Genomic DNA, 24,015 nt, shown 5'->3' on the forward strand with positions numbered 1-24,015 from the left:
AACAAACTCGTTAAAGGGGCTACCACATCCGAAAAATTCTTACAGAACCGCCGGTGCCACCCCGCCATACCTAAGAATCTCATCAGCTCTTTCTTCCCCTTTGGGACTTGGAAGCGATCGATAGCTTCTACCTTGGCGGTCACTGGTTGTACTTGACCCTGCCCTACTACATGGCCGAGGAACACTACCTGTGCTCTTACAAATTCACTCTTGGCTAAGTTGATGGTCAGACCTGCCTCGGACATCGTCTGAAAAAATGCATGGATTTGCTTAATGTGGTCTTCCATGGTCATGGTGTGGATGATTACATCATCCAGATATGCCTCCACCCCCTCCAGGTCTGCAATGAGCCTATTAATCAGTCGTTGAAATGTAGCCGGCCCGTTCTTCAACCCAAAAGGGAGGACCTTGTACTGATATAACCCATTCGGAGTGACCAAAGCTGAGATTTCTTTGGCTCTATCGGTAAGAGGGATCTGCCAATACCCTTTCAGCAAGTCAAATTTGGTAACAAATTTAGCTGGGCCTATTCGATCAATACAGTCGTCAATCCTCGGGAGCGGATAGGAGTCGGTCTTGGTCACTGCATTCACCCGTTTTAAATCTGTACAACACCGGAAGCTGCCATCGGGTTTCGGAACCAACACACATGGGGAGCTCCATTCACTGTTGCTTGGTTCGATGATGTCATTGTCCAACATATATTGCATCTCCTTCCGAAGATACTCCATCTTCACCGGGTTCATCCGATAGGGGTGTTGTTTCACTGGAGTGGCCTCCCCCACCTCGATATCATGATATACTAAGTCCGTACGACCAGGTACATCTGTGAACAAATGTTTAAATTCGAACATTAGGCTGGACAGTTGTCCTTGCTGTTCCCTTGTTAAGTGACCTAACTTCTCATCCAAATGACTCAACACTTCGGTGTTCGTCAATTTGGGGCAGGCCTGGTCATCCAAGTTATCAAACTTCACACCGGCGTTTCCGTCCATTTTCACCGGTACGACCGGTGAGACAGGAACTACGTCTTCCACCGGTTCCCTCTCATGATATTTCTTCAGTCGGTTGACATGACACAACTGTCGCTTTTTTCGTCGGTCGGGAGTGGTCACCACGTAGTCTGTCTCATTCACCCTCTCCTCCACTGCATAAGGACCGAAATATCTAGCCTGGAGGGGCTGACCTGGAACGGGCAGCAATACTAACACCCGGTCCTGAGGACTGAAATTCCTTATCTGCGAGGTCTTGTCATGTCTCTCCTTCATTTTCCCCTGGGCCCTTCTCAAGTTCCGTCGTGCCACCTCACACGCCTTTGCCAATCGGTGTTTCACTGTGGACACATACTCCACCATCGGTGTCCGGGACTCCTGTAGTAACCACTGTTCTTTCACCAATTTCAACGGTCCCCGCACTGCGTGTCCAAACACCAGTTCAAACGGACTGAATCCCAAGGAATCCTGCACGGACTCCCTCGCCGCAAACAACAATAGGGGTATCCCTTCATCCCAATCCTTGGCACATTCAAAACAATACGTTCGGATCATATTCTTTAAAGTCTGGTGAAACCTTTCCAGGGCCCCTTGGCTCTCGGGATGGTAGGCGCTGGATCTTACTTGTTCCACCCCCAACAGGTGTACCACTTGCTGGAACAGTGTGGACATGAAATTGGACCCCTGATCCGATTGGATGATCTTAGGTAGACCAACCCAAGTGAAAAATTTAATCAAGGCCTTTGCAATAACTGCCGCCGTTATTTTCCTCAGAGGCACTGCCTCGGGGAACCTGGTGGACGCACACATGATGGTCAGTAAGTATTGATGTCCAGCTTTGGTTTTGGGTAAAGGGCCCACACAGTCCACAATGACTCGGCTGAATGGCTCTTCAAAAGCTGGAATTGGCTTTAACAGGGCGGGTGGGATTTTTTGATTCGGCTTTCCCACCAGCTGACAAGAATGGCAGGACTTGCAGAACTCCGCCACATCCCGTCGCAGTCCCGGCCAGAAAAAATGTACCAATATCCTGTCACAGGTCTTGTTCACTCCCAGGTGCCCGGCCCAAGGGGTCTCATGTGCCAAACTCAAGATCTCCTTCCGGTACAGCGGTGGCACCACAATCTGATAGTGAACTTTCCACTCATCGTCTGCGGGCACCTCCGGGGGCCTCCATTTCCTCATTAGGGTTTCCCCCTTCATGAAATACCCCACAGGTATCTTCGTAGCCTCTTCTTCCGTAACGGCTTTCTCAATTAACCTCTGGATCTCCGAGTCTTCGTGTTGTTCTTCCACTAGTCTCCTTCGGACCAGCGCGGTTTGCTCCACTTCGTTCTCCGCGGTCTCCGACGGACACTCCACGTCCCCTTGCGTTCCAGACGCTACCATTTCTCGAAATTCCTGGGAATCCCTCCCCTGGTTATTTCCCTTTTCCGAGTTGTCTTCCCGTACCTCTAAGGGTTCCAACTCCCCCTCTCTTTCTTCCTCCTTCTCTTCCGCGTGCTTTCTACCCATAGCCCGAGTCACTGCACAGGATGGAAAGATACCCGGAATCTCCATCTCTAACCGAGTGGTGTTATTTTTCTTACTGGGCTTGTCCACCATTATTGGATTACCCGAAACTCGCCCCCCGGCCAAATCATTCCCGATAATAAAAGAGATTCCCTCCACAGGAAGGGTGGCTTGTAAGCCTACGGTGACCGGCCCGGATACCAACTCAGAACTCAACTGGATGACATGAAGCGGAGCTTTAACATAGCCCCCGACCCCCTGTAAAAGCACACTAACCCCAGTTGCCGTCTTCTCCGACAATGGCAAAATGCCCTCCAGCATCAACGATTGGTGGGCTCCTGTGTCCCTCAATACCCTAACTGGCTTCTGGTTACTCGGGTCGCCATCCAGCGACACGAACCCCTCTGAAATGAAATGTTTGTAGCCCTCCTGAACAAGGTTCTCCCGGGACGCCGTACCTTTGACAGGGGAATCTTCCCCCAGCTCTGCTCTCCAAGAATGATTTCTCACACTTGCCAGTGCATTCGGAGTCGCACTAGACTGATTCCGTTCCGGGTTCTCCCTTTTCCGGAGGTAACATTGGGACATCAAGTGTCCAGTTTTATGGCAAAAAGCACAAGTAGGCCCGGGGGAGAACCTCGGGGTCGGCCTTGAGCCCCCCGAAAAATAAGTTTGTCTTGGGCCCGTAGCCCTCGGATTTCTAACAGTTGGGGTATCATAGTTGTCCCCATAATCATCTCGAGGCCGCCGCCATGTAAGGTCGTTCTCCGCACCGGGGGTTCCATAACTCCCCTGCTGAAGTCTAGGCGAGGAGTTAGGTTTGTGGGCCCCTATTCGGTGGGTTAAGGCATAATCATCTGCCATGGTGGCTGCGTCCCACAACTTTGGTACTTTCTTTTCCTGCAGGTACACTTTGATGTCCTCGTGGACACACTGCTGGAATTCCTCCACCAGGATCAAGTCCCGCAATGTTTCGAAGTCTTTCCCGACTCCTTTTGACTCACACCACCGATCAAACATGTTTTCTTTCACTCTGGCAAACTCCACATGGGTCTCACTCTCCCTCTTCCTGGCATTCCTGAATTTTTGCCTGTAAGCTTCCGGAACCAACTCATAGGCTTTGAGGATGTGCTTCTTGAGTACCTCATAATCTGCACATTGGTCCATTGGTAGCGCCGAATAAATTTCCTGAGCTTTCCCCACCAGCACACTTTGCACGAGTATGGTCCAGGCCTCCTCCGGCCAGTTTAATTGTCGAGCCACTTTCTCAAAGTGTGGAAAAAATTTCGCGACTTCCTTTTCACTGAACGGTGGAACCAGCCTCACATGTCTGCCCACATCCCAGGTTTTCTGGTTAGGTGTCGACCCCGTCAGCAAGGGTGGTGCCTCTCCCCGTTCTCTCATTAACTCCAGCTCCTTGAATTTGATTTCTTGCTGAAGCTCCATGTCACGTTCCTTTAATTCCCTTTCCGCTTTTCTCTCCTCTGCTTCGAGGTCCCTTGCAGCTCTCCTCTCCTCTGCTTTTCTCCCTTCTAACCTTTCCTGGAGTTCTCGTTCCACTCTCCTTTCCTCTGCTTGTTTCTCTTCTCTCCTCTCTTCTGCTTTCCTTTCTGCTTCTGCTCTTTCCTTTTCTGCTTTCCTTTCTTCTTCTGCTCTTTCCTTTTCTGCTTTCCTTTCTTCTTCTGCTAACCTTTCCTGGAGTTCTCGTTCCACTCTCCTTTCCTCTGCTTGTTTCTCTTCTCTCCTCTCTTCTGCTTTCCTTTCTTCTTCTGCTCTTTCCTTTTTTGCTTTCCTTTCTTATTCTGCTCTTTCCTTTTCTGCTTTCCTTTCTTCTTCTGCTCTTTCCTTTTCTGCTTTCCTTTCTTCTTCTTTAATCCGTTCCTGGCTCCGTAGTTGCAACTCCAGTTTCCGGAGCTCAACGTCTTCTGGTTCTTCGGGTAGCCACTGCCAGGCTAACTCGTCCCATGTTCCTAATCCCACCATAGATTGTATCACCGTGGCCTGCAACTCTGCCTTCCTCAAATTAGTTCGGACCTCCAAGTTAAAATGTTTGGCCAATTTCAAGAGGTCCGACTTTAGTAACGCTCGGAACTGTGCCTCACTCGGTGTTACCGCAAAGTTCTGTGCCACAAACGCCATGGTGACTATCGTTAACACCTGTTAACCTTCACCCAAGACTTTACCCCAATTTCCCCAAAAATTTTCCAATTAATACTTAATTAATAAATTTTAATTAATAAAAATATTATTTTATTATTTTATACAAATACACTTTTAGATCCCGGACGGGCCCCCAATTCTGTTACGTGGTCCCCTCGGTGACTACCTGGTCTCGGTGACCCCCGGACCGTGAGAGGACCTTCGCCAGCAAGTAGTATTATATATATGCGCTTTCGCAACGCAATCCCTATGAATTCCACCCAAGAGAAACTGATGTGCAATGATATATTTCCAGGGTAAGGATATCATACGATTTCAATGTTACAATCACGGATATGCCCCGAGCAATCAACACAAACAACCATCAACAATTCCCAATCCACAATCAATTCCCTATATGATTAAGATGGCCATCTTATATATGTGTGTCCACTTCTGTACTCACGACCCCCTTTTGGTCTCTGCCCCTCACAATGTCTCTGGGCCCCTCCTGACCGAGATGCTGGTCGGCGTCGCCGCACTCGGGCGGTTGAACGAACCCCGGGTGGACGTTTTTCCACCGGGCAGGTATCGTACCAGGCACCGCGGCTGCAGCCCCTCGTGGCCACGCGAAGCGGGTACGGTAGAGCAAGCCAAAAGCCCCACGCCGCTTGCAAGGCGTGTTAGGCCCCAACGTCCGACCCGTACGCGTCTGTTTAGACGGTGCCGCGAACGGTGCCAGACGCGGGGTCGATGCACGGCCCCACGTCAACTTGACGTCTCCACCGGGTAGGTACACGTCCCGGTAACTCCTCTCGCCAGACGGGCTTCGGAACGCCGCTTTTCCACGCAGCGCAAGGTCGATCCCACCTTTCGTCGGAGCGGGGCGAGGAAGAAGAATCGTCGCTTTTTTCCCTCGTGTCTTTTCTTCTTCCGTTTCCGGTCACTTCCGTTTCCGGACACTTTTTCAGAAGGGCTCCTGACCCTCCAACCACAACAACCCTTAATCTACTACACATGGATAAGCAACCCTGAATGGTAATTCACATACATTCACATAAATGTGTAACAGTATAGATACTGTTTGTAGTTACACGGGTCACATGCTTTCAGGATTGAAATGTTTGTAGTGACATTTCTCAGCTTTGCCAGTGATTCCAAATCTATTGCGCTCCGTTGGCACGTTCAATAAAGTGTGGTCCAAGAGTAAATAGCAGACCTTTTTCTGCACGTTAAGAGTAGAGCACTGCCTTTTGCTCAGTAATGAGATCAACTATCTTTGGTGCTGAAACACATTCAGCTCCCGAAGTGTGTGTATGCCTCCGAGACTTCACCAAAGCAATGTGATGTGTATGGACTATGAGCATCCCTCCATAATACTGTACTTTCATCCCATTGTTTTTGTGATGACATATCTTGCAATATTGTAAAAACAAAATACTGTGTCTAATCACAAAAACACAGTAAAATATCTGATTGATATATGTATGCGTTCAGGTGACATGCAGTAAAACAGATAATGCACGCATTTTTGATTCGTTTTGCAGTTTTACAGATGTAATGGAATAAGTGGCTAATGACAGTTTACATTTCAAAATTTCCCAAATTTTGTGGTGGTTCTCAAAAAGTATCAAACATTTTTCAAAACTGATGCGTAGTTTTTACAGTATAAAAATTTTAGGCATTGGCATGTACTAATCGTTCAGCTATTTTCTTTCATACACGACTACACAGGCTCGGTGGCCTGAAAACTGGAAAGTGCACCGTTCAGTCATCCACAATGACTTGTAATACAAATACAGTACTTAGTCATGCATTTTGGTCAAGAAGGATCCTTTTTATTGAGAAAAAAAGAAAAGATTCCTACCCCATTGTCTTTCAGAAAAAAATTCCAGTCTCCCAGATGGAAAACTTGGACCCATACTTTAAAAGAGGGGTAGCTACAATCCATACAAACTTACCAAGGCCATTAACTTTGAGCTGACGTTGCTGAGCAAAGGACAAAGCCTTGGGAAGCAGGAGGCAGAGTTTTGAGACAAGTCCAGAAGCGTCACAGTGAAACGATCCTCTCAGCCCAAATAAATGGGAAAGGATAGAGCATAGCAGAGCCCGTAGTGATTCATCAGGATAGGCCAGACCACAACAGAGTTGTTGCAGCAAGTTAGCTGTAAAACATGGCGTCAAATGAGCTAAAATTGGGGTACTAACGATGGCAGACAATCAAATAATATTAGCAATGCTTCTTCAAAATTCCTGGAACAAAGGTTCACAAGAAAGAGGTCAAGAAAATACACAAAATACACACATGATCAAAAAAGACCTGCATAACAATTTCCTTGAAACTTGAGTACAAAGCCACTGTCTGTGCAACTGCATCTGGTATTTCTCAAAGTGTTAAAAAGTACCTTGATAGCACACAAACTGGCCACAGACAGTCGGATGGTGGTTAAGGAGATGGCCAAGCAAAACGAGAAATGGCTGGATCTCTTTGAAGTTTGTAGCTCCCAGAACCTGCAGAAGTGTTATTTCCATTTAGCATAGAAACTAAAGTACATGTGGAGTTATATTTTCACAAACTGACAACCCCAACTTTGACTCCCCTCCTTTCACCTTCTCTCCTCTCAACTGATCCATCTTTCACCTCCATAAATGACTATTACAATATAATGGGTTGGCCTGTCTGGTGTTCCCATCTGAATACTTGCCTCATGAATCTGCAACCCAAAGTTAAAATTCCATAACCTATGCAGATTTATCTATGGTCCCTAATGTCCTTGTCCCAAGATTCCTGTTTAGAGCATCTGATAATATATACATATTCACATTAAGAAATCGTTATGGATGCTAAAGTATCTATCATCATGCGTCCTGGTAACATGTTAACATTTTTTGATGAAAGGTTGAGTAAAATGGGGAAATGTATGGACTGCAGGTCTGGTCAATAAAATTAGAATAATGTGGCGAGAACTGGGCATGTGCTTAATAAATCGATTAAAATGAGCAAGTGCTCAATGTTTCTTTGACCACTGACATCTAAAGACAGATTAACTTTGCGTTAGTGCACTGGGGTCTTTGCGGACCCCAATTCTTTTATAAACCACCTCATCTACAGACGGCAACACTGACGCTATTGAGTTTGCCAGTATCTTCCTGAAAATGCAAATAGAGTGTGCACCTAGATAATCTCAGTTCTACCACAGATGGCTGGAGAGCAACAAGCACATCCAAAGAGGCTTGGGATCCAAAAAGAGGATCCCAGTGCATTAATCTAAGAGTATTATTCGTGTTTCAAATCTTTCTCTTCTTTGTTACTTATACAATGTTATCAGAGTTTTTAGAGGATATACATGCAAAAAATAATAATAATAAATTGGATATAGAATCGAGGCTCGTGGAAGAGCTAAAACATTGAACATGAAAACATGCACAGACACATAAAACATACAATGAAGGGAGCGGGAGACAAGAGAGGGATGCACACAAGCACAACAACAGTGGAGAACAAGGACGTCGGTAGATCTGTGGAAGGGGGAGGGCTGGGGAGGAGAGAGGGGTACACGGTATAAAGCAAATGAACACTACTATGAATTTCACAACTAGGAATTTCAGGAAAGAAGTTGGGGATTGAAAGAGATGGATTTGGGGTGTTTTAACGGGGGTAGAAAAGATCAAGGTTTTGGATGGGGGAACAAAAGAGATGGTGGTGAACAGCTCTTTTAAAGACCTGGAGGGAGGAGAGGGATTGAAGAGAGTGTGGGAGCTTGTTCCAGAGGCGAGAGAAAAGAGGAATGAAAGAGAGTTTTCAGAGTTTTTAGAGGATATACATGCAAAAAATAATAATAATAAATTGGATATAGAATCGAGGCTCGTGGAAGAGCTAAAACATTGAACATGAAAACATGCACAGACACATAAAACATACAATGAAGGGAGCGGGAGACAAGAGAGGGATGCACACAAGCACAACAACAGTGGAGAACAAGGACGTCGGTAGATCTGTGGAAGGGGGAGGGCTGGGGAGGAGAGAGGGGTACACGGTATAAAGCAAATGAACACTACTATGAATTTCACAACTAGGAATTTCAGGAAAGAAGTTGGGGATTGAAAGAGATGGATTTGGGGTGTTTTAACGGGGGTAGAAAAGATCAAGGTTTTGGATGGGGGAACAAAAGAGATGGTGGTGAACAGCTCTTTTAAAGACCTGGAGGGAGGAGAGGGATTGAAGAGAGTGTGGGAGCTTGTTCCAGAGGCGAGAGAAAAGAGGAATGAAAGAGTGAAGGTGAGCAGAAAGTCTTGATTTTGGCAGTTTCACCAGAAGAGGGTTGCTGGCAGATTTTGTGCATCCTGCAGGAATATTTGGGGGCCAGAGCACAGACAGAGCAGGGGGACCAAGGCCGGAGAGGAGTCGGTAGAAGACAGAGAGACCACCTACCTGCCTGCGGTGAGAGAGAGAAAGGATCTCAGAATCAGCTTCATCATGGGAGATACCAATGATTCCGAATGCTTTGGTTTCAACCGCGTGAAGCCGAGCTCGTTGTGAGGCAGGAGCACCAGCCCAGAGGGGAGAGCAGTATTCCATCGAGCTGCGGATGAAAGCTTTGTATGTGGTGACTTGACTTGCTTTGGAAGCCAGCTGGGAAATGTGGTTTTCCCAGGAAAGATCAAGGCAGATAGTGAGACCCAAAAGATTGAGTGACAGAACTTCTTCAAGAGGATTGTTCAGAAAGTAGATGGGAGGGTTGTCCAGACGGTATTTTTGCAGAGACAAAGTGAGAGTGTGAGATTTGTCAGGATTGAAAGACATGTTCCAATTGTTTGACCAGTTTGTGATTTTGTGCAGGTCTGCAGAGAGTGAAGAGGCTGCAGACTGCCGATCTAAGGGTTGAGACATAGAGCGGCCGAGAGTGGAGTCATCAGCAAAGAGATATAAGAGGATTTTCCAGAGAGTCAGAGAGATCATTAATGAAGACAAGAAAAAGCACAGGGCCCAGAACACTGCCTTGAGGAAATCCAGCCTGAACGGGAAGGGGAGATGAGAGAATTCCATTCAGGGCCACACGTTGACTGCGACCAGTGAGGAAGTCTGCAAGCAATGCATGGAGGTGTCCATGGATACTATAAGAGGAGAGTTTGGTGAGCAGGGCAGGGTAACAGACCGTATCGAAGGCACGTGATATGTCAAGGGAGACAGCTCTGATTTTCTGTTTGGCATTGAGGACATCCATCCATTGTTGAGACAGCAGAAGCAGCATGTCCAGAGTAGAATGACCTGGTCTGAATCCAAATTGATGATCAGAGATCAAGCCATTGGAGAAGACGAAGGATTTTATATCTGAAGCGATGATTGATTCCACGACCTTGCTGATTATTTGGAGCAGGCTGATTGGTCTGTAGTTGCAAGGACCTGTTTTAGCATATTTTTGGTGTAAAGCAGTAATGTTGGCTGATTTCCAAGCAGATGGCAGATGACCTTGAGCAAAAGAGAGCGTGAAGAGAACAGACAGAGGGTGAGATACACTACCGATCAAAAGTTTTAGAACACCTCAATTTTTCCAGTTTTTATTGAAATTTACGCAGTTTAATGTCTCAATGTACTCTGAAATTAAGCAGAGAACAAATAAACAATTGGAGATAAAAAAGAAATCATAGAATCATTTTGTTTAACAAAATTTTATTTAAAATTTTGACTCAGCCAAAGTAGCCACCTTTTGCAGATATAACCGCCGAACACACTCGTGGCATTCTTTCTACAATGGAAATTAAATATTGTTCGGTAAGTTCTTCCCAACACTGTTGCAGAAGTTCCCACAAATGTGTTGCACTTGTAGGTTGCTTTGCTTTCACCCTTCTGTCCAGTTCATCCCAAACCAGCTCAATGGGGTTTACGTCTGGAGACTGTGCTGGCCATTCCATGATTTGAAGTCTACCGTCTTGTTCTTTTCCTCGAAGGTAGTTTTGACATGTCTTGGAGGTGTGTTTAGGGTCATTATCTTGCTGTAGGATGAACCCCTGACCAACTAGGCGTATACCAGAGGGTATTGCATGGCGCTGCAAAATGCTGTGGTACTGTGGTAGCCCTTTTGGTTCAGGGTGCCAGTCACTCTGTGCAAGTCGCCGACTCTGGATCCAGCAAAAGAGCCCCAGACCATCACGCTTCCTCCTCCATGTTTGACAGTTGGTGTCACACACTGAGGAACCATCCTTTCGCCTACTCGATGGCGTACAAAAACCCTGCGTGATGAACCAAAGATTTTAAATTTTGAATCATCGGTCCATAAGACCTTCTTCCAGTCTTCAGTCATCCACTGGCAGTGCGTTATGGCCCAGGCAAGCCTCTTTGTCTTATTTTGCCATCTTAGCAATGGCTTTCTTACTGCCCCTCAACCTGTCAAACCTGCAGCTCAAAGTCTTCTCTTCACAGTTGAAACTGAGACTTGCTTACTTCGACCAGTGTTAAGCTGTGCTTGAAGCTGTTGTCCTGTGAGCCGCCTATCACGCAAGCTGCTGACTCTCAGAAACTTGTCTTCTGATTCTGTTGTGGCTTTGGGTCTGACAGACCTCTTCCTGTCAGAGTTTCCTCCAGTTTCCAATATACTACTTCCTGCAGTGCAATATTGTCCAAATAATGCTTCACAGGGTGTCATAACAGTCTGTTCCAATACTGCTTTGAAACAGACTGTGGGTTTGTAATCAAGTAATCAGCAGAGGTTGGGACACCTGTAGGAATTGTTTGCATCAACTTTCAATGGTTAATTTACTTATATTGCTGCAGAACAGCTGTAAGTTATTGACCCATTACTTGTTCCCTGAAGAAGGCCTTTCTTTACAATATAACTGTGCAATTTACATTATTTTCCCGTTTTTGCTAACCTAAACTTTTTTTTAAACCTCGAGCTGTTTACTGCTTACCTTTGTACCATTTCAGGTTATTCACTGGACATTAAACTGCGTAAATTTCAATAAAAACTGGAAAAATTGAGGTGTTCTAAAACGTTTGACTGGTAGTGCAGAGCGGCAGAGCAGAATTTTAGGACCCGTGGGCTGATGCCGTCTGGTCCAGTTGCAGAATCAGAGTCGAGGTTTGACAGAGACTTCTCCACCTTTTCTTTTTTTTTTTTTTTTTTCGTATACTGAATCGAGGCTCGTGAAAGAGCTGACAACCACGAGGGAAAGACAGCACAGGGGGACCACGAGGGAAAGACAGCACAGGGGGACCATGAGGGAAAGACAGTACAGTGGGACCACGAGGGAAAGACAGCACAGGGGGACCATGAGGGAAAGACAGCACAGGGGGACCACGAGGGAATGACAGTACAGGGGGACCACGAGGGAAAGACAGTACAGGGGGACCACGAGGGAAAAACAGCACTGGGGGACCACGAGGGAAAGACAGCACAGGGGGACCATGAGGGAAAGACAGCACAGGGGGACCACGAGGGAAAGACAGTACAGGGGGACCATGAGGGAAAGACAGCACAGGGGGACAACGAGGGAAAGACAGCACAGGGGGACCACGAGGGAAAGACAGCACAGGGGGACCACGAGGGAAAGACAGCACAGGGGGACCACGCGGGAAAGACAGCACAGGGGGACCACGAGGGAAAGACAGCACAGAGGGACCACGAGGGAAAGACAGTACAGGGGGACCACGAGGGAAAGACAGCACAGGGGGACCACGAGGGAAAGACAGCACAGGGGGACCACGAAGGAAAGACAGTACAGGGGGACCACGAGGGAAAGACAGCACAGGGGGACCATGAGGGAAAGACAGCACAGGGGGACCACGAGGGAAAGACAGTACAGGGGGACCATGAGGGAAAGACAGTACAGGGGGACCACGAGGGAAAAACAGCACAGGGGGACCACGAGGGAAAGACAGCACAGGGGGACCACGAGGGAAAGACAGCACAGGGGGACCACGAGGGAAAGACAGTACAGGGGGACCACGAGGGAAAGACAGCACAGGGGGACCACGAGGGAAAGACAGCACAGGGGGACCACGAGGGAAAGACAGCACAGGGGGACCACGAGGGAAAGACAGCACAGGGGGACCACGAGGGAAAGACAGCACAGGGGGACCACGAGGGAAAGACAGCACAGGGGGACCGCGAGGGAAAGACAGCACAGGGGGACCGCGAGGGAAAGACAGCACAGGGGGACCGCGAGGGAAAGACAGCACAGGGGGACCACGAGGGAAAGGCAGCACATGGGGACGACGAGGGAAAGACAGCACAGAGGGAAGGAGAGCAGGACACAGCGTCCAGGAGCAGCTGCGTTTGACTGGGTAAGGTGGGTACAGAGAGAGATGGGTTCAGGACACAAGATTTTGAGACAAACACAGAGTTGAGGCATTCGGCTTTTTCACGTGCAATGTCAGCTGTGTAGCCATTTGAGATAAGGGAGGGGATGGAAGGGGAACAAACACCAGAAACAGCTTTCACTGGATGCCACCAGGATTTGGAGGAGGGAGACAGGTTTGAGAGTTCAGTCTTGAGAGTAGAGAGATATTGTTTCCTGGTTCTCCTGAGGGTAGACACACACTTGTTCCGAGCTTTGTGAAAGGAACCGAGATTGCCAACAGTTGGATTAGCCTTCCATGAGGCGAAGGCAAGTTGTTTCATGGCAACTGCCTCACCACAAGCTTCAGTGTACCATGGACGGGAGGAAGGGTATGACAACTAAAGACGAGATGGAATAAATCTGTGCATGAGAGAGAGCAGTTTACTTTGGAAGAATTCCCAGGAAGAGTTGATGTCAGAGGCAGTAGAGATGGGAGACCAGTCCAGATCATTGTTGGCTGCTTGAAGACCATGCCAGTCGGCCTGAGTGAAATGCCAAACTCGTCGATGCTGAGGAGGCTCTCTGAGAATGGCCAGAGATGTCCACTTTAACAAGCAAATGATCAGAAGAACCCATTGGAGCAGAAGAAGAGCAGCAGACATTCGCAGGGAAGTTAGTCATAACCAAGTCGAGAAGAGAAGATGGTCCGTTGACTGAGATCCGGGTCTGGAAATTGACAGATTGTGTCAGTCCCAGTGAGTCGCAGAAGTACTTTGCTGAGGTGCCATGGCTGGTGAGAGAGGTACCCACACCCAGCCAGCTGGCATGATGACAGTTGAAATCACCACATATGAGGAAGAGAGATTTGGGATGAGTGGATAGAAGTTGGTCCATGTTGTCAGACAGGGAGATGTAAATGGAGTCATCACTGTTTGGAGCACAACACACATATGAACAAAAGGTGGGAGTGGAGGGGAAGCCATAGCCAGAGGTACTCCTGTGGATGGGTTGGAGAGAGGGCAGTGCAGGGAGAGTGAGGAAGAGAGTTTTTGATAAAGACAGCAACCCCACCACCAGAATGAGGCTCAGGTCTATCATACCAGAGGAGGGAGTAACCAGGAAGAGATATTAAGGAATCAGAGACATCTTGAAGGAGGAAAGTTTCTGTTAAGCAGATTAAGTCTGGTTTGTCAGAAGCAACCTGTATGGAGAGATCAATCAGGTTTGAGCGAAGGTCCCAGATGTTTGAGGTCCATACCATTAAGGAAGAGGGAGGGGGAGCATTGGGTACAGGACAGGACAGGGGAGGGGTAGGGTAAGATGAGATGAGGGGTGAGAGGGGGAGGTAGGGAGAGCTGATGATAGTGTGTCAGAGATTGCAGAAAAGTTAGGAGAAAGGGAAGGATGAGGAGGACAATAGGTTTGATGGTGATAGGATGAGGCACAGTGAGGTGTTGTTTGAGGGGAGCAGAGCAAAGTAGAAAGTTGGAGGAGGTGGAGGTATGAGATGGAAGGGAGAGGAAGTGGGGAGGAGGCAGCGTTGAGGAAGAGAGGAGGGGAGGAGGGGGGAGAATTGAAGAAGGTGGTGAGGGGGGAGATTAGAAGGGGAGGGGTGTGGGGGGGAGTTTTGAAGGGGAGGGGGGAGTTTTGAAGGGGAGAGGTGAGGGGGGAGTATTGAAGGGGAGGGGTGAGGGGAGAGTTTTGAAGGGGAGTCCAAATCAAAAATAATGCAATATGCTTATCAAACATTTGTGCTTTTTCAGATTGAAGATGGCTGACATTTGGAGGCGAAGGGTGGGAGAGAAGGGGAGAGCAGGAAAGTGGGGAGACGGAGGGAAGAGAGGGAGGCAAGGGTGATGGGAGGGGGAGGGGAGTGGGGAGGTGAAGGAGAGGGAGGAGAAGGGGAGGGAAGGGGGAAGGGGAGGGGAAAGGGTAGGGGAATGGATAGGGGAGGGGATGGAGGAGTATGGGGGGTGGGTGGGGAGGGGAGGAGGGAAGGAAGGGGGGAGGAAAGTGTGAGGACCCCAAAGACCCTTAAGACCCCAAAGATCCCTAAGAACTTTGAAGACCCCAAAGACCCTCTAAGGCCTTTAAGATGCCGAAGGCCCTTAATATCTCGAAGACCCTTAAGACTTTGCAGAACTTTAGAATCCAAACACCCTGTAAACACCCAAACACCCTTTAGACCTGGAAGACCCATAAGACCCCAAAGACCCTTTAAGACCCCTTCCCAAACCAGCATCGCCTTAACTCACCTTTTAAATAAACCCAAACCAGCATCACCTCAATTGCAATCCTTCCAATTATTTTGCTTTCATAACTCGGGGATTATCAATCAGAGATTTCTCGGCTGCGGAAGCTTTGACATTGATCCTGCTGGTTAATTTGTTGCGGTAACCTATAGTTCTATACATCAAAGAATAAACACCACACGCAGCACCAACACAGGCACGTGGGTGTGAGTTTGAAGAAGAAGAAGAATTATCTGCTTGAGTTTGAATAAAGGCAAGGCATACTTGAGTTGAGCGGACAAAATGGCGGAATTAAGACTCCAAGCAGCGCCACCTGAATATGCAGGCTGACCTAAAGTAATCCCGTTAAATTAAGACCCCAAGCAGAGCGATTTGAATGCAGGCTGACCAAAGGTAAGTCTGTTCGCGTAAATTATTTTTAAAAACACGCCCCCTCCCACCCCCCCAAAACAGTCATGCAATCCCTTGGAGTTCCCTTAGTATGCATGCAGTGTTTGGAGCTGCTAGGTTTCATGGTTTTGGAGGAGACTATCGCAAGCACGCACACACACACACACACACACACACACACACACACACACACACACACACACACACACACACACTGCCTTTTATTATTACAGATATTAGTGACAAACACAAACATGCACATCAGTGATGAAATAATGAAATATACTAAGCAGGCCAGGGCAAAAGACAGACATTGGTGAAATGAAAGCTTTTCTGGGGCTGGTTTTGTTGGCAGGGTTTTTTCAGAGCAACAGAATGAATCAGGAGGATCTTTGGAAGGTAGATGCGACAGATGTGTATGTTTCAGAGCAACATGGTCATTGCAGCGTTTCAGGTTTCTCCTTGTTAGCCTCAGATTTGATGACAAAACAACTCACCCTGAATACAGATTAGTTGATAAACTAACCCCTATTAAAGAACGTTATGGATTAAAATGTATTTTTTTTGGTTATAAAGGAAAATCAGTTATCGATTTTGGATATTTTTCATTGACCCCTTCTTAACACTATCAAAACATGAAAATAAGATAAATATTCTATGTATTCCTTCACTAGATTGTTGAATTACATGTACACATAGATAAATTAACAATTAATTCTGAAAATATAATAAAAATGATTTTTACTATTTAGGGTCCAGCTGGACCCCAGTGCACCAATGGTGTTCAAATTGTTGTGGGGTTAAACAAGATTATCTTGGAAAATGTAAAAAGATGCCGAAATTTTACATCTAATAAAAATCAGTGGCTAGTTGTATACTAGATAAACGTGTTAATATATTTCAATAGATGACATTTCATGTTGACATCTATTTACAGTAAATTCAGTTCATTTCTCATAAAGATTGTAAGGTCTCCTGATGCATGTGTGCAAGTACAGTCTAGGAAGCGTGAAGGAAGCGCTGCATCTCTGCAACAAGGAACGCAGTCGTCAAGGGGCAAGGCAAGGGGCAAGGCACATGATGGAAAGTCACAGTCAGATAATCGCCAGACAAATTGGCTGTTCGCGATCCACAGTATCTCACATCTTTAAAGAGATTCACACCAGGCATGGTGTCGCATAATGCAGAAATAATTGTAGATGGAAGCGGATCACCATGTCAAGAGATGACAGGAAGTTGTCCGATATGGCAAAGAAGAACCAGTTGCAATCTACCAAAAACCTTGCTCGCAGGTGGATCCTTGCTCGCAGATTACAATCTACCAATATTGAGGCACTCTTTACCCCTTACCCCTCACCCCCAGATATTAGAAGATTTAGCACAAGTATAGCACATCTAGGCAATTACATCTCAAATGCTGTAAGCCAATGCTGTGCATTCTCACAAGTGTAACTAACTATATATTCTGACCTGTTTGTTTATACACTTCAGTAAAGAGAGCACAAGCTCATCCCACTGCAAGGCGATGCTCAGCTGTGCAAGGACTGGAAAGAAAAATAAAAAATTACAAGTTAAAGAGTATCCTGCTTACAAGCTAAAAGTAGCAAATTCAGCTGCTAATTTAATTTCAGGTCTGTAAAAGATTATTTATGGGGGTAGGGAAGAGAACACCGTAGGGAAGGTAGAATTGTATAGACATAGCATGGACCGTGTGACGCGTAGGAGAATTTTTATGCACATAAGTAGGGAAAATGTAGCTTAAGATGGTGTTTCAATGTTCATCACATGAGGGATGATGACGTATTAATTAGTAGTAGGGTTTAAGGTTAATTTCCCCAGTGCGTGAATTCCCTCTGTGGCCAACCCTTAAATTATAGCAATCCCGGCCAAGATAAGCCTGCCCTATGGACACGATATATGGCAAAAACCCGCATAGGAGAGGCGGGCCTACATGATGCAAGGGGCGTGGGGAACACCGTAGGAAGCCACGCCGCTGGAGTGACGCGGCCCGGTGATGTAAGAGAGTGGGAGGGAGAAGAAGGCGGTTCTGCGATCGGGAGGAGGACGTTTTGTTTTCGCCCAGGAGAGCTTGAAGCTTTTGCTTTGTCGGCAGCAATTAAAAGAGGCGTTTTCGTGTTGGCTGATAAGGGAGCAGGAGGCCGCGTATGCTTCCCCAGACAATGGAAGAGAAAGGGGGCCATCTTTGTGACTCGCCTCATGCCAGTGGGGTTTCCGACACGCGGAGCAGCCACCATTTTGAGTGCTTCCCACGCGGGTGGTGCAAGACACCACCGGCTGCCAACATCCCAAATGGACCCAGTTGAGCAAGCTAAGTGCCGGCCAAAGATAATTATTATTTTCTTATTTTTCCCCCTGTTCGTGTTTTGTGAGTCCATCTGTGAGGTACCTCAGTTAGGAATTTATTTACCTAAGTTTAATTTCCGACATTTTCAGTTCCTCCGGAGTGCCTCCGGAGGTATGTACAGGTATGTACAGTCCGTATGTACAGTGCCTCCGGAGGCAGAATGCTTCTCAGTGATCGATCTGTGTTCCGCCTTCTTTAGCGTCCCCATGCATCCGGAGTTCCGGACTCTCAGTTTTTGTTTGCATTTACATATGAGGGTCAACAGTATACGTGGACAGCATTACCCCAAGTGTTTTGCGATAGTCCGACGTTGTTTTCGAGGGCATTGCAACAAGACTTGGCGGACGTGGTGCTGCCGGCACAATCGACATTGATTCAGTACGTTGACGACTTGCTAATCTGCTCTACCACCAAGGAGGGATGTTTGACGGACACAGTCGCATTATTAACGGCGCTTGGGGAAAAGGGCCACAAACTTAATAAGGATAAGTTACAGTTCTGTGAGCCCAGTGTAGTTTACTTGGGCCACACCCTGAGAAAGGGAGAGAGGGAACTCACCAGGGAACGCACCGAGGCGGTTTGAGACATCCCTAAGCCGTGGACGAAACGTCAAATGCGCCAGTTCCTCGGGACAGTGGGATATTGTCGGGAATGGATAGCCGATTTTGCACCCGTCTCGCGATCCTTGCAGGATGCGGTGCTCAAAGATGCACCTGTGCAGGTGGAGTGGACCGAAGAACGATTACATAGCTTCGAGTACCTCAAAAAGGCTTTAGCAGATGCTCCAGCATTAGGACTCCCGGACTATGATAAGGCATTTGTACTTTATGTGCATGAAAGAGAGGGGTTTGCCAAAGTAGTGCTGACCCAGGGACATGGTTCAAAGATGCGACCGGTGGCATATGATAGTTAACGGTTAGACGCGGTAGCCCGAGGATTGCCGACGTGTCTCAAATCCGTGGCGCGGGCAGCATGGACGGTTGAGCGCACAGAAGCAGTCGTGCTGGGACACCAGCTTATCCTCCGAGCACCCCATAGTGTACAGGCAATTCTATTGCAGGCACGGATGCAGCATTTATTGACAAATCGGACTTTGAAGTATGAAATTACACTGATAAATGCAAATAACATCATGATTGAGAGATGCACAACCCTCAATCCAGCATCCCTACTGCCGACACAAGACGATGGCGACGCACACAACTGCCATGAGGTAGTACCTGCTACTATGGCTTCACGCGCTGACATGCGAGATGTTGCTTTTGACAACGCAGACCTCGTACTGTACACAGACGGATCGGCTGCACGGAGCCCGGACGGTACAATGCGAGCAGGCTACGCAGTGTGCATGGACCACGAGGTGGCGACACAAGTACGGCTACCGGGCACATTCTCAGTGCAGAAGGCGGAGCTGTGTGCGCTGATCGTGGCATGTAAAATAGCAAAAAAGAGAAAGGTGAATATTTTCACCGACTCAGCATACGCTTGGAGTGTAGCACACGATACATGGGCCATTTGGAAAATGAGCGGTTTCCTCACCTCAGCCGGCACTCCGGTGAAAAACGGTGAGTTGATAGCGGAATTGATGGAAGCCTTGCAGCTTCCATCAGAAATAGCTATCATTAAGTGTAAAGCCCACACCAAGGCAACGGATAATGTCACAAAGGGGAACGCTAGCGCAGACATAGCAACTAAACATGCAGCTGGATTACCAGCAGTGCATCAGATTCCTCAGCGCCTACAGAAGGTGTCTGCAGAGGTTCCCACGGTACAGGATGTTATTGCCCTCCAGGAAGCAGTAACCAGAGAGGAACAAGCAGCATGGACAAAAGCCAGCTGTGAAAAACTGACAGACACCAGACTATGGGTGCGACAGGGTAAGGTGGTAGGCTCCAAAGGCCTATTGCCTTGGCTTGCTCGTCTGGCGCATGGCCATGGCCATACAAGCAAAGGGGGGATCGTAAGTACAGTGTGTAGGACATGGTATGCACCAGGTTTTACGGTGGTGGCGGAGCGGCTCTGCCGCAGGTGCATGACATGCCAGGTAACTAACGTCGGTAGGGTTCCGCCGCAGATAAAGGGGGAGGGGCTCATCCAACCCCCTGGGGGCCAGGTGTACACATCCAGCTCGATTTTATGTTTTTCAATTTTTCTATTTATATATATTGATACGGTTTTGAGATTTGTACATATGACATCATTAAAGGCTAACGGTTTGCCCCCCATAGTTAGTCCACAAGCAACACGTAGGCCCACTTAGAGTATTAGTTATGTCATAGTATGTGTGAGTATAGGCCATTTCCCTAGTAACATCTGTGTTGTGTAAAGCCATGAGTTTAGGTCCTTTCATTTTTGCGCCACCCTCCCAATTCGATCTATGGGCATAATTGATCCCACGCCCCATTTGGCTGATCCCTCAATTCTGTTACGCTTTGGGCTACCCGCAGCAATTTGTTACGCTTTGGCTGCCAGCAGCATTCGCTGCCCTTTGTTCACTCGAACTAGTCAAGTAACACGAGGTAGGCCTAAGAGGGAGGAGCGCGGGGTCGAGGTGGGGCGGCGTCAAGGAGCACGTCAGAGGCGATGACAGTAAGGGCCACCAGCCAACCAGGGCTCTAAGGGCATGGGGTGATCGGGCGTGGTAAGGGCGCGTCTGGCAAATGCTAGAAGGTTCGCGGGGCGTGGATATAAAAGCCTTTGCACAAAGCCCTTGAACAGGACTCGCATGAAAGGACTTGCCAGAGAACCTATGCACGAGAGGAAGGAACTGTATCGACAAAACTGCAGTGAGGACTTGCACGAGAGAAGAGGGCTGGTTGAGAGCACTTCTTTGTGTGAACACTTCGAGGCTTAGCGCTGTATTAAACTATTACGTATGCAGCCACGCGAGTGAACGCGGCAATAGCCGCCAGTGTAACCACCAGAGCCCAGCCCCTACCGTTCGCCCCGTGTTATCCCGTGCACGCCAACGACACGTGGAGAGCTCCTGCCGTCTCTATTCATCTACTTCGCGGTGCGAGCTGGGGACCGGAGAGAGAGCTGCCCGGACGCCATCCCTGGACGCGCTGGTGACCATCAACCTGTTCATCTGCAATCCCCGTGTGAGTATCTGTGTGTGAGACGGGCCCGTTTGTCTGGGGTATTAAGTTAAGACTGTTCTTAAGGATTGCACTGTGTCTTCTTCTTCTCATCATTGTACATAGTGTGAATAAATTCTGTTCTTCCTTTCTTCCCAATTCGACCGCTTCTGTGATTTCCATCATTGGGTAAGCGTGGCACGAATAAGAACCGCTTGGATCGGGGTCTAATAATTGCTAACGGCTCGGATCATGGGTTCACTACCGCTCGGCGTATCCACCAACACCCGTGATTCGGGTGAGGCTTATCTCCTCGTTTCAGGGCAGCGCTAGTACTTAGGTAATAGCGAATCTGGTCCTACAACCCTATTTAGCGCTGCCCAGAAAGGACGTCATAGGCCTCGGGTCGCGCCTGGTCAGTCAAAGACAAGGGGACTAATCCCCCCTTGGTAAGGGGAGAAGGCTGGCGCAGAGATCCGCAACAATATTTTATATTTTTTAATTTTATATTTTACTCAACAGAGTGGCACTTGACTTACTTTTAGCGGAAAGGGGGAGGGGGGGAGGTTTGCGGAATTGTTGAAGGTAGATGTTGTGTGTGGATTCCAGACCCATCGCGGGGAGTGCAGGCAGCCATCAAGGAGATGAGGGAGATAAGTACCAATTTGAAAGATGAAGGATTGGACAGAGAGAAGTGGAGAATAGGCGCCTGGTTGGAAAGCATCTTGGGAGGATGAGGAGCAAAGATAGTTCACTGGCTGATGATCACCGTGGGACTCCTAATAACGATCATTCTTGTGATTGGGTGCTTGAAGGTATTGATCCGTGTGTATCAGTAGGTTTTGTGAGGCAGGTGCAGGTGAACAACACATGGTGGCCCGGGAATCGGAGGAAGATGGATAAGGCATCCCCGGACGAGAACTGCCACTCCATTCACCCCTGTACGAGAACGGTGCGAGGGTTCAAGATCTGCCACCTTCCTCTTTCTAATCCGCCTTGCCCTCAACCCTTGACCCAAATTTAGCTAAATCTTGCACAGCTGGTACAATAGACTAAATTCAAGAGTTAACTACACAAACCATGCGGGAGGTGGAAGCAGTTCTGGAGCGAGCCTACGGTCTGGACGTGAAACGATAGTGAGTGGCGAAGATTGTGCAACGTCCTGCTTGAATTATAAAGGGGAAAGCCTCAATAAAGGGAAGCCTGGAAGTCCTAGCTGTGTCCATGTGGTTTTTACCTCTCCCACCCCACCCCCCTTCCCACACCCCCTCCCCCAAGCCCTCTCCCTCCCACAGATCTCCCGATGTCCGTGCTCTCAAATGTTGTACTTGTGTGCTCCCCCCTCTCTCCTCATCTTGTCTCCCGCTCCCTTAATTATGTCTTATGTGTCCATTTGTGTTTTTTTGTCATAGATGTTAGCTCTTACACGAGCCTCGATTTTGTATGCAAAAAAAAAGGGGGGGGCTGGTGTTTTCAATAAAGGCGTTGCTGGTTGCCACCGTATTTCAAAGTATTACACTGCCTTTTACAACCAAAAAGCTTTATTAACACTTCACTTCAACTGAGGAATAAAGGCAGAGGCCTGCTACAAATCTGAGACTTGCTTTACACTTGTAATGTAATTTTAAAAGCCCCTGCCTATTTAATGGGGATTTGGTTGTTTTTGCTTTTGTGTATGGGAGACTGTTCTACCCACATGCTTTAAAATGACTTTGCTTTCAAACTTTGCAATCTTTTAATATTTTATGCTGTGGAATAATCATTTATATATATTTGGTATAACCACTTTGTTTAGAAATTGTTGCCCTAAAACGGAAGTTCTCTCTTTCTCTTTCTCTCTAGGTCTACAAAGCCTTTAAGGGGAACGGCACCATAGAGGTATTTGCCTATCGTTTGCGATCCACCGACCCCGCTTCATAGAGGAGGGGCTTGGATCACCCCATTGCACGAGTGAGTTCTCTTGACGGAAGAGGGGTTCTTCACTTACTCTATGGGGTACAAGGTAAATCGCGAATAACGGACAAATACTTTTATGAAATCCCTCGTGGTACATGGGTGATAAGAAATCTCTTCATTTAAGGTGTTTATTAAAGGGGGCACATTGTAGGGGATATCATCAAGTCCCTATCCTGATGGGGGCAGCAGTGTTCCAGGCTGTTAGACACTGTGGCCTATTTCCCTGGTGGCTGGTATCTGACTTTGAGAAACTGTTGACACAATATTATCCCATGTTTGGCCTTGGCAAAACATTCTTTCCGAATGAGGCTTATCCTGCGCTGTCAACTTTGTATAGTTTCTCTTTGGGGCGGCAGTCTGTGTCTTTGGGAATGGATAGACACAGAATGTTGTTTTGAGTTCCTTGGTCCTGGAGGGAAGTATATTAAGCCGACTACGGGTTGTGGCTCGCTGAGATGTTGGGGCCGGCTTTGGAGGACCATGATGTCACTGTGATGTTACATATGGTGTTTCTAGCTTACACACCATGCCAACATCTTCCATGCATGTATTCTTATCTATAATAAACCTCTTGTACACTGTCCAAGTTCGACAAGGTGCTTATTGAGGGGAAAGGGATTGAAACCCGCAACATAATTGCGGTGTGATTTTTCTCTTTGTTCTTATAACATTCACCCGGCCAGCCATGCAATCAGCACATTGCCACAACCACACCATAATCACCGCCAGTAATCAGACATGACGACCCTGCCCAGCAGTCTCGATGGGCGTCAAGAATGGCCGTGAGGTCACGCACCGAATGAGGATTGGTTGAGGAATGATGGGGTGATTGAATCACGCTTGGTGATTGGTTAGAGAGTGACGTCATCGTGGAACATTTGCGAGCTGGAGCAAAACGGGACACGTCCCGCCATTCTGTGTGTCTGTGTCTCTCTGTGTGTCTCTCTGTGTGTCTCTCTGTGTGTCTCTCTGTGTGTCTCTCTGTGTGTCTCTCTGTGTGTCTCTCTGTGTGTCTCTCTGTGTGTCTCTCTGTGTGTCTCTCTGTGTGTCTC

At 47.7% G+C, this 24,015-nt stretch overlaps 1 protein-coding gene across 5 annotated transcripts in view; it reads right to left on the bottom strand.

Moving 5' to 3' along the window:
• Positions 1 to 24,015, bottom strand: part of MEI1 (meiotic double-stranded break formation protein 1) — a 151,805-nt gene that overhangs the window by 98,983 nt on the left and 28,807 nt on the right. For all 5 annotated transcript variants that reach the window (XR_013624660.1, XM_068127124.2, XM_078785284.1 and 2 more), the window contains exons 4-6: positions 17,036 to 17,109; positions 7,049 to 7,154; positions 6,605 to 6,808 (exon numbers count right to left, since the gene is read on the bottom strand). Coding sequence is in view for 4 of the 5 variants with exons in the window: in XM_068127124.2 (XP_067983225.2) it covers positions 6,605 to 6,808; positions 7,049 to 7,154; positions 17,036 to 17,109 (384 nt within the window). In the remaining variant the exon portion in view is untranslated. The remainder of the gene's footprint in view (positions 1 to 6,604; positions 6,809 to 7,048; positions 7,155 to 17,035; positions 17,110 to 24,015) is intronic.

This window comes from Myxine glutinosa, chromosome 10 (genome assembly GCF_964187855.1).
Source record: "Myxine glutinosa chromosome 10, kmMyxGlut1.1, whole genome shotgun sequence".
Lineage (NCBI taxonomy): Eukaryota > Metazoa > Chordata > Myxini > Myxiniformes > Myxinidae > Myxine > Myxine glutinosa.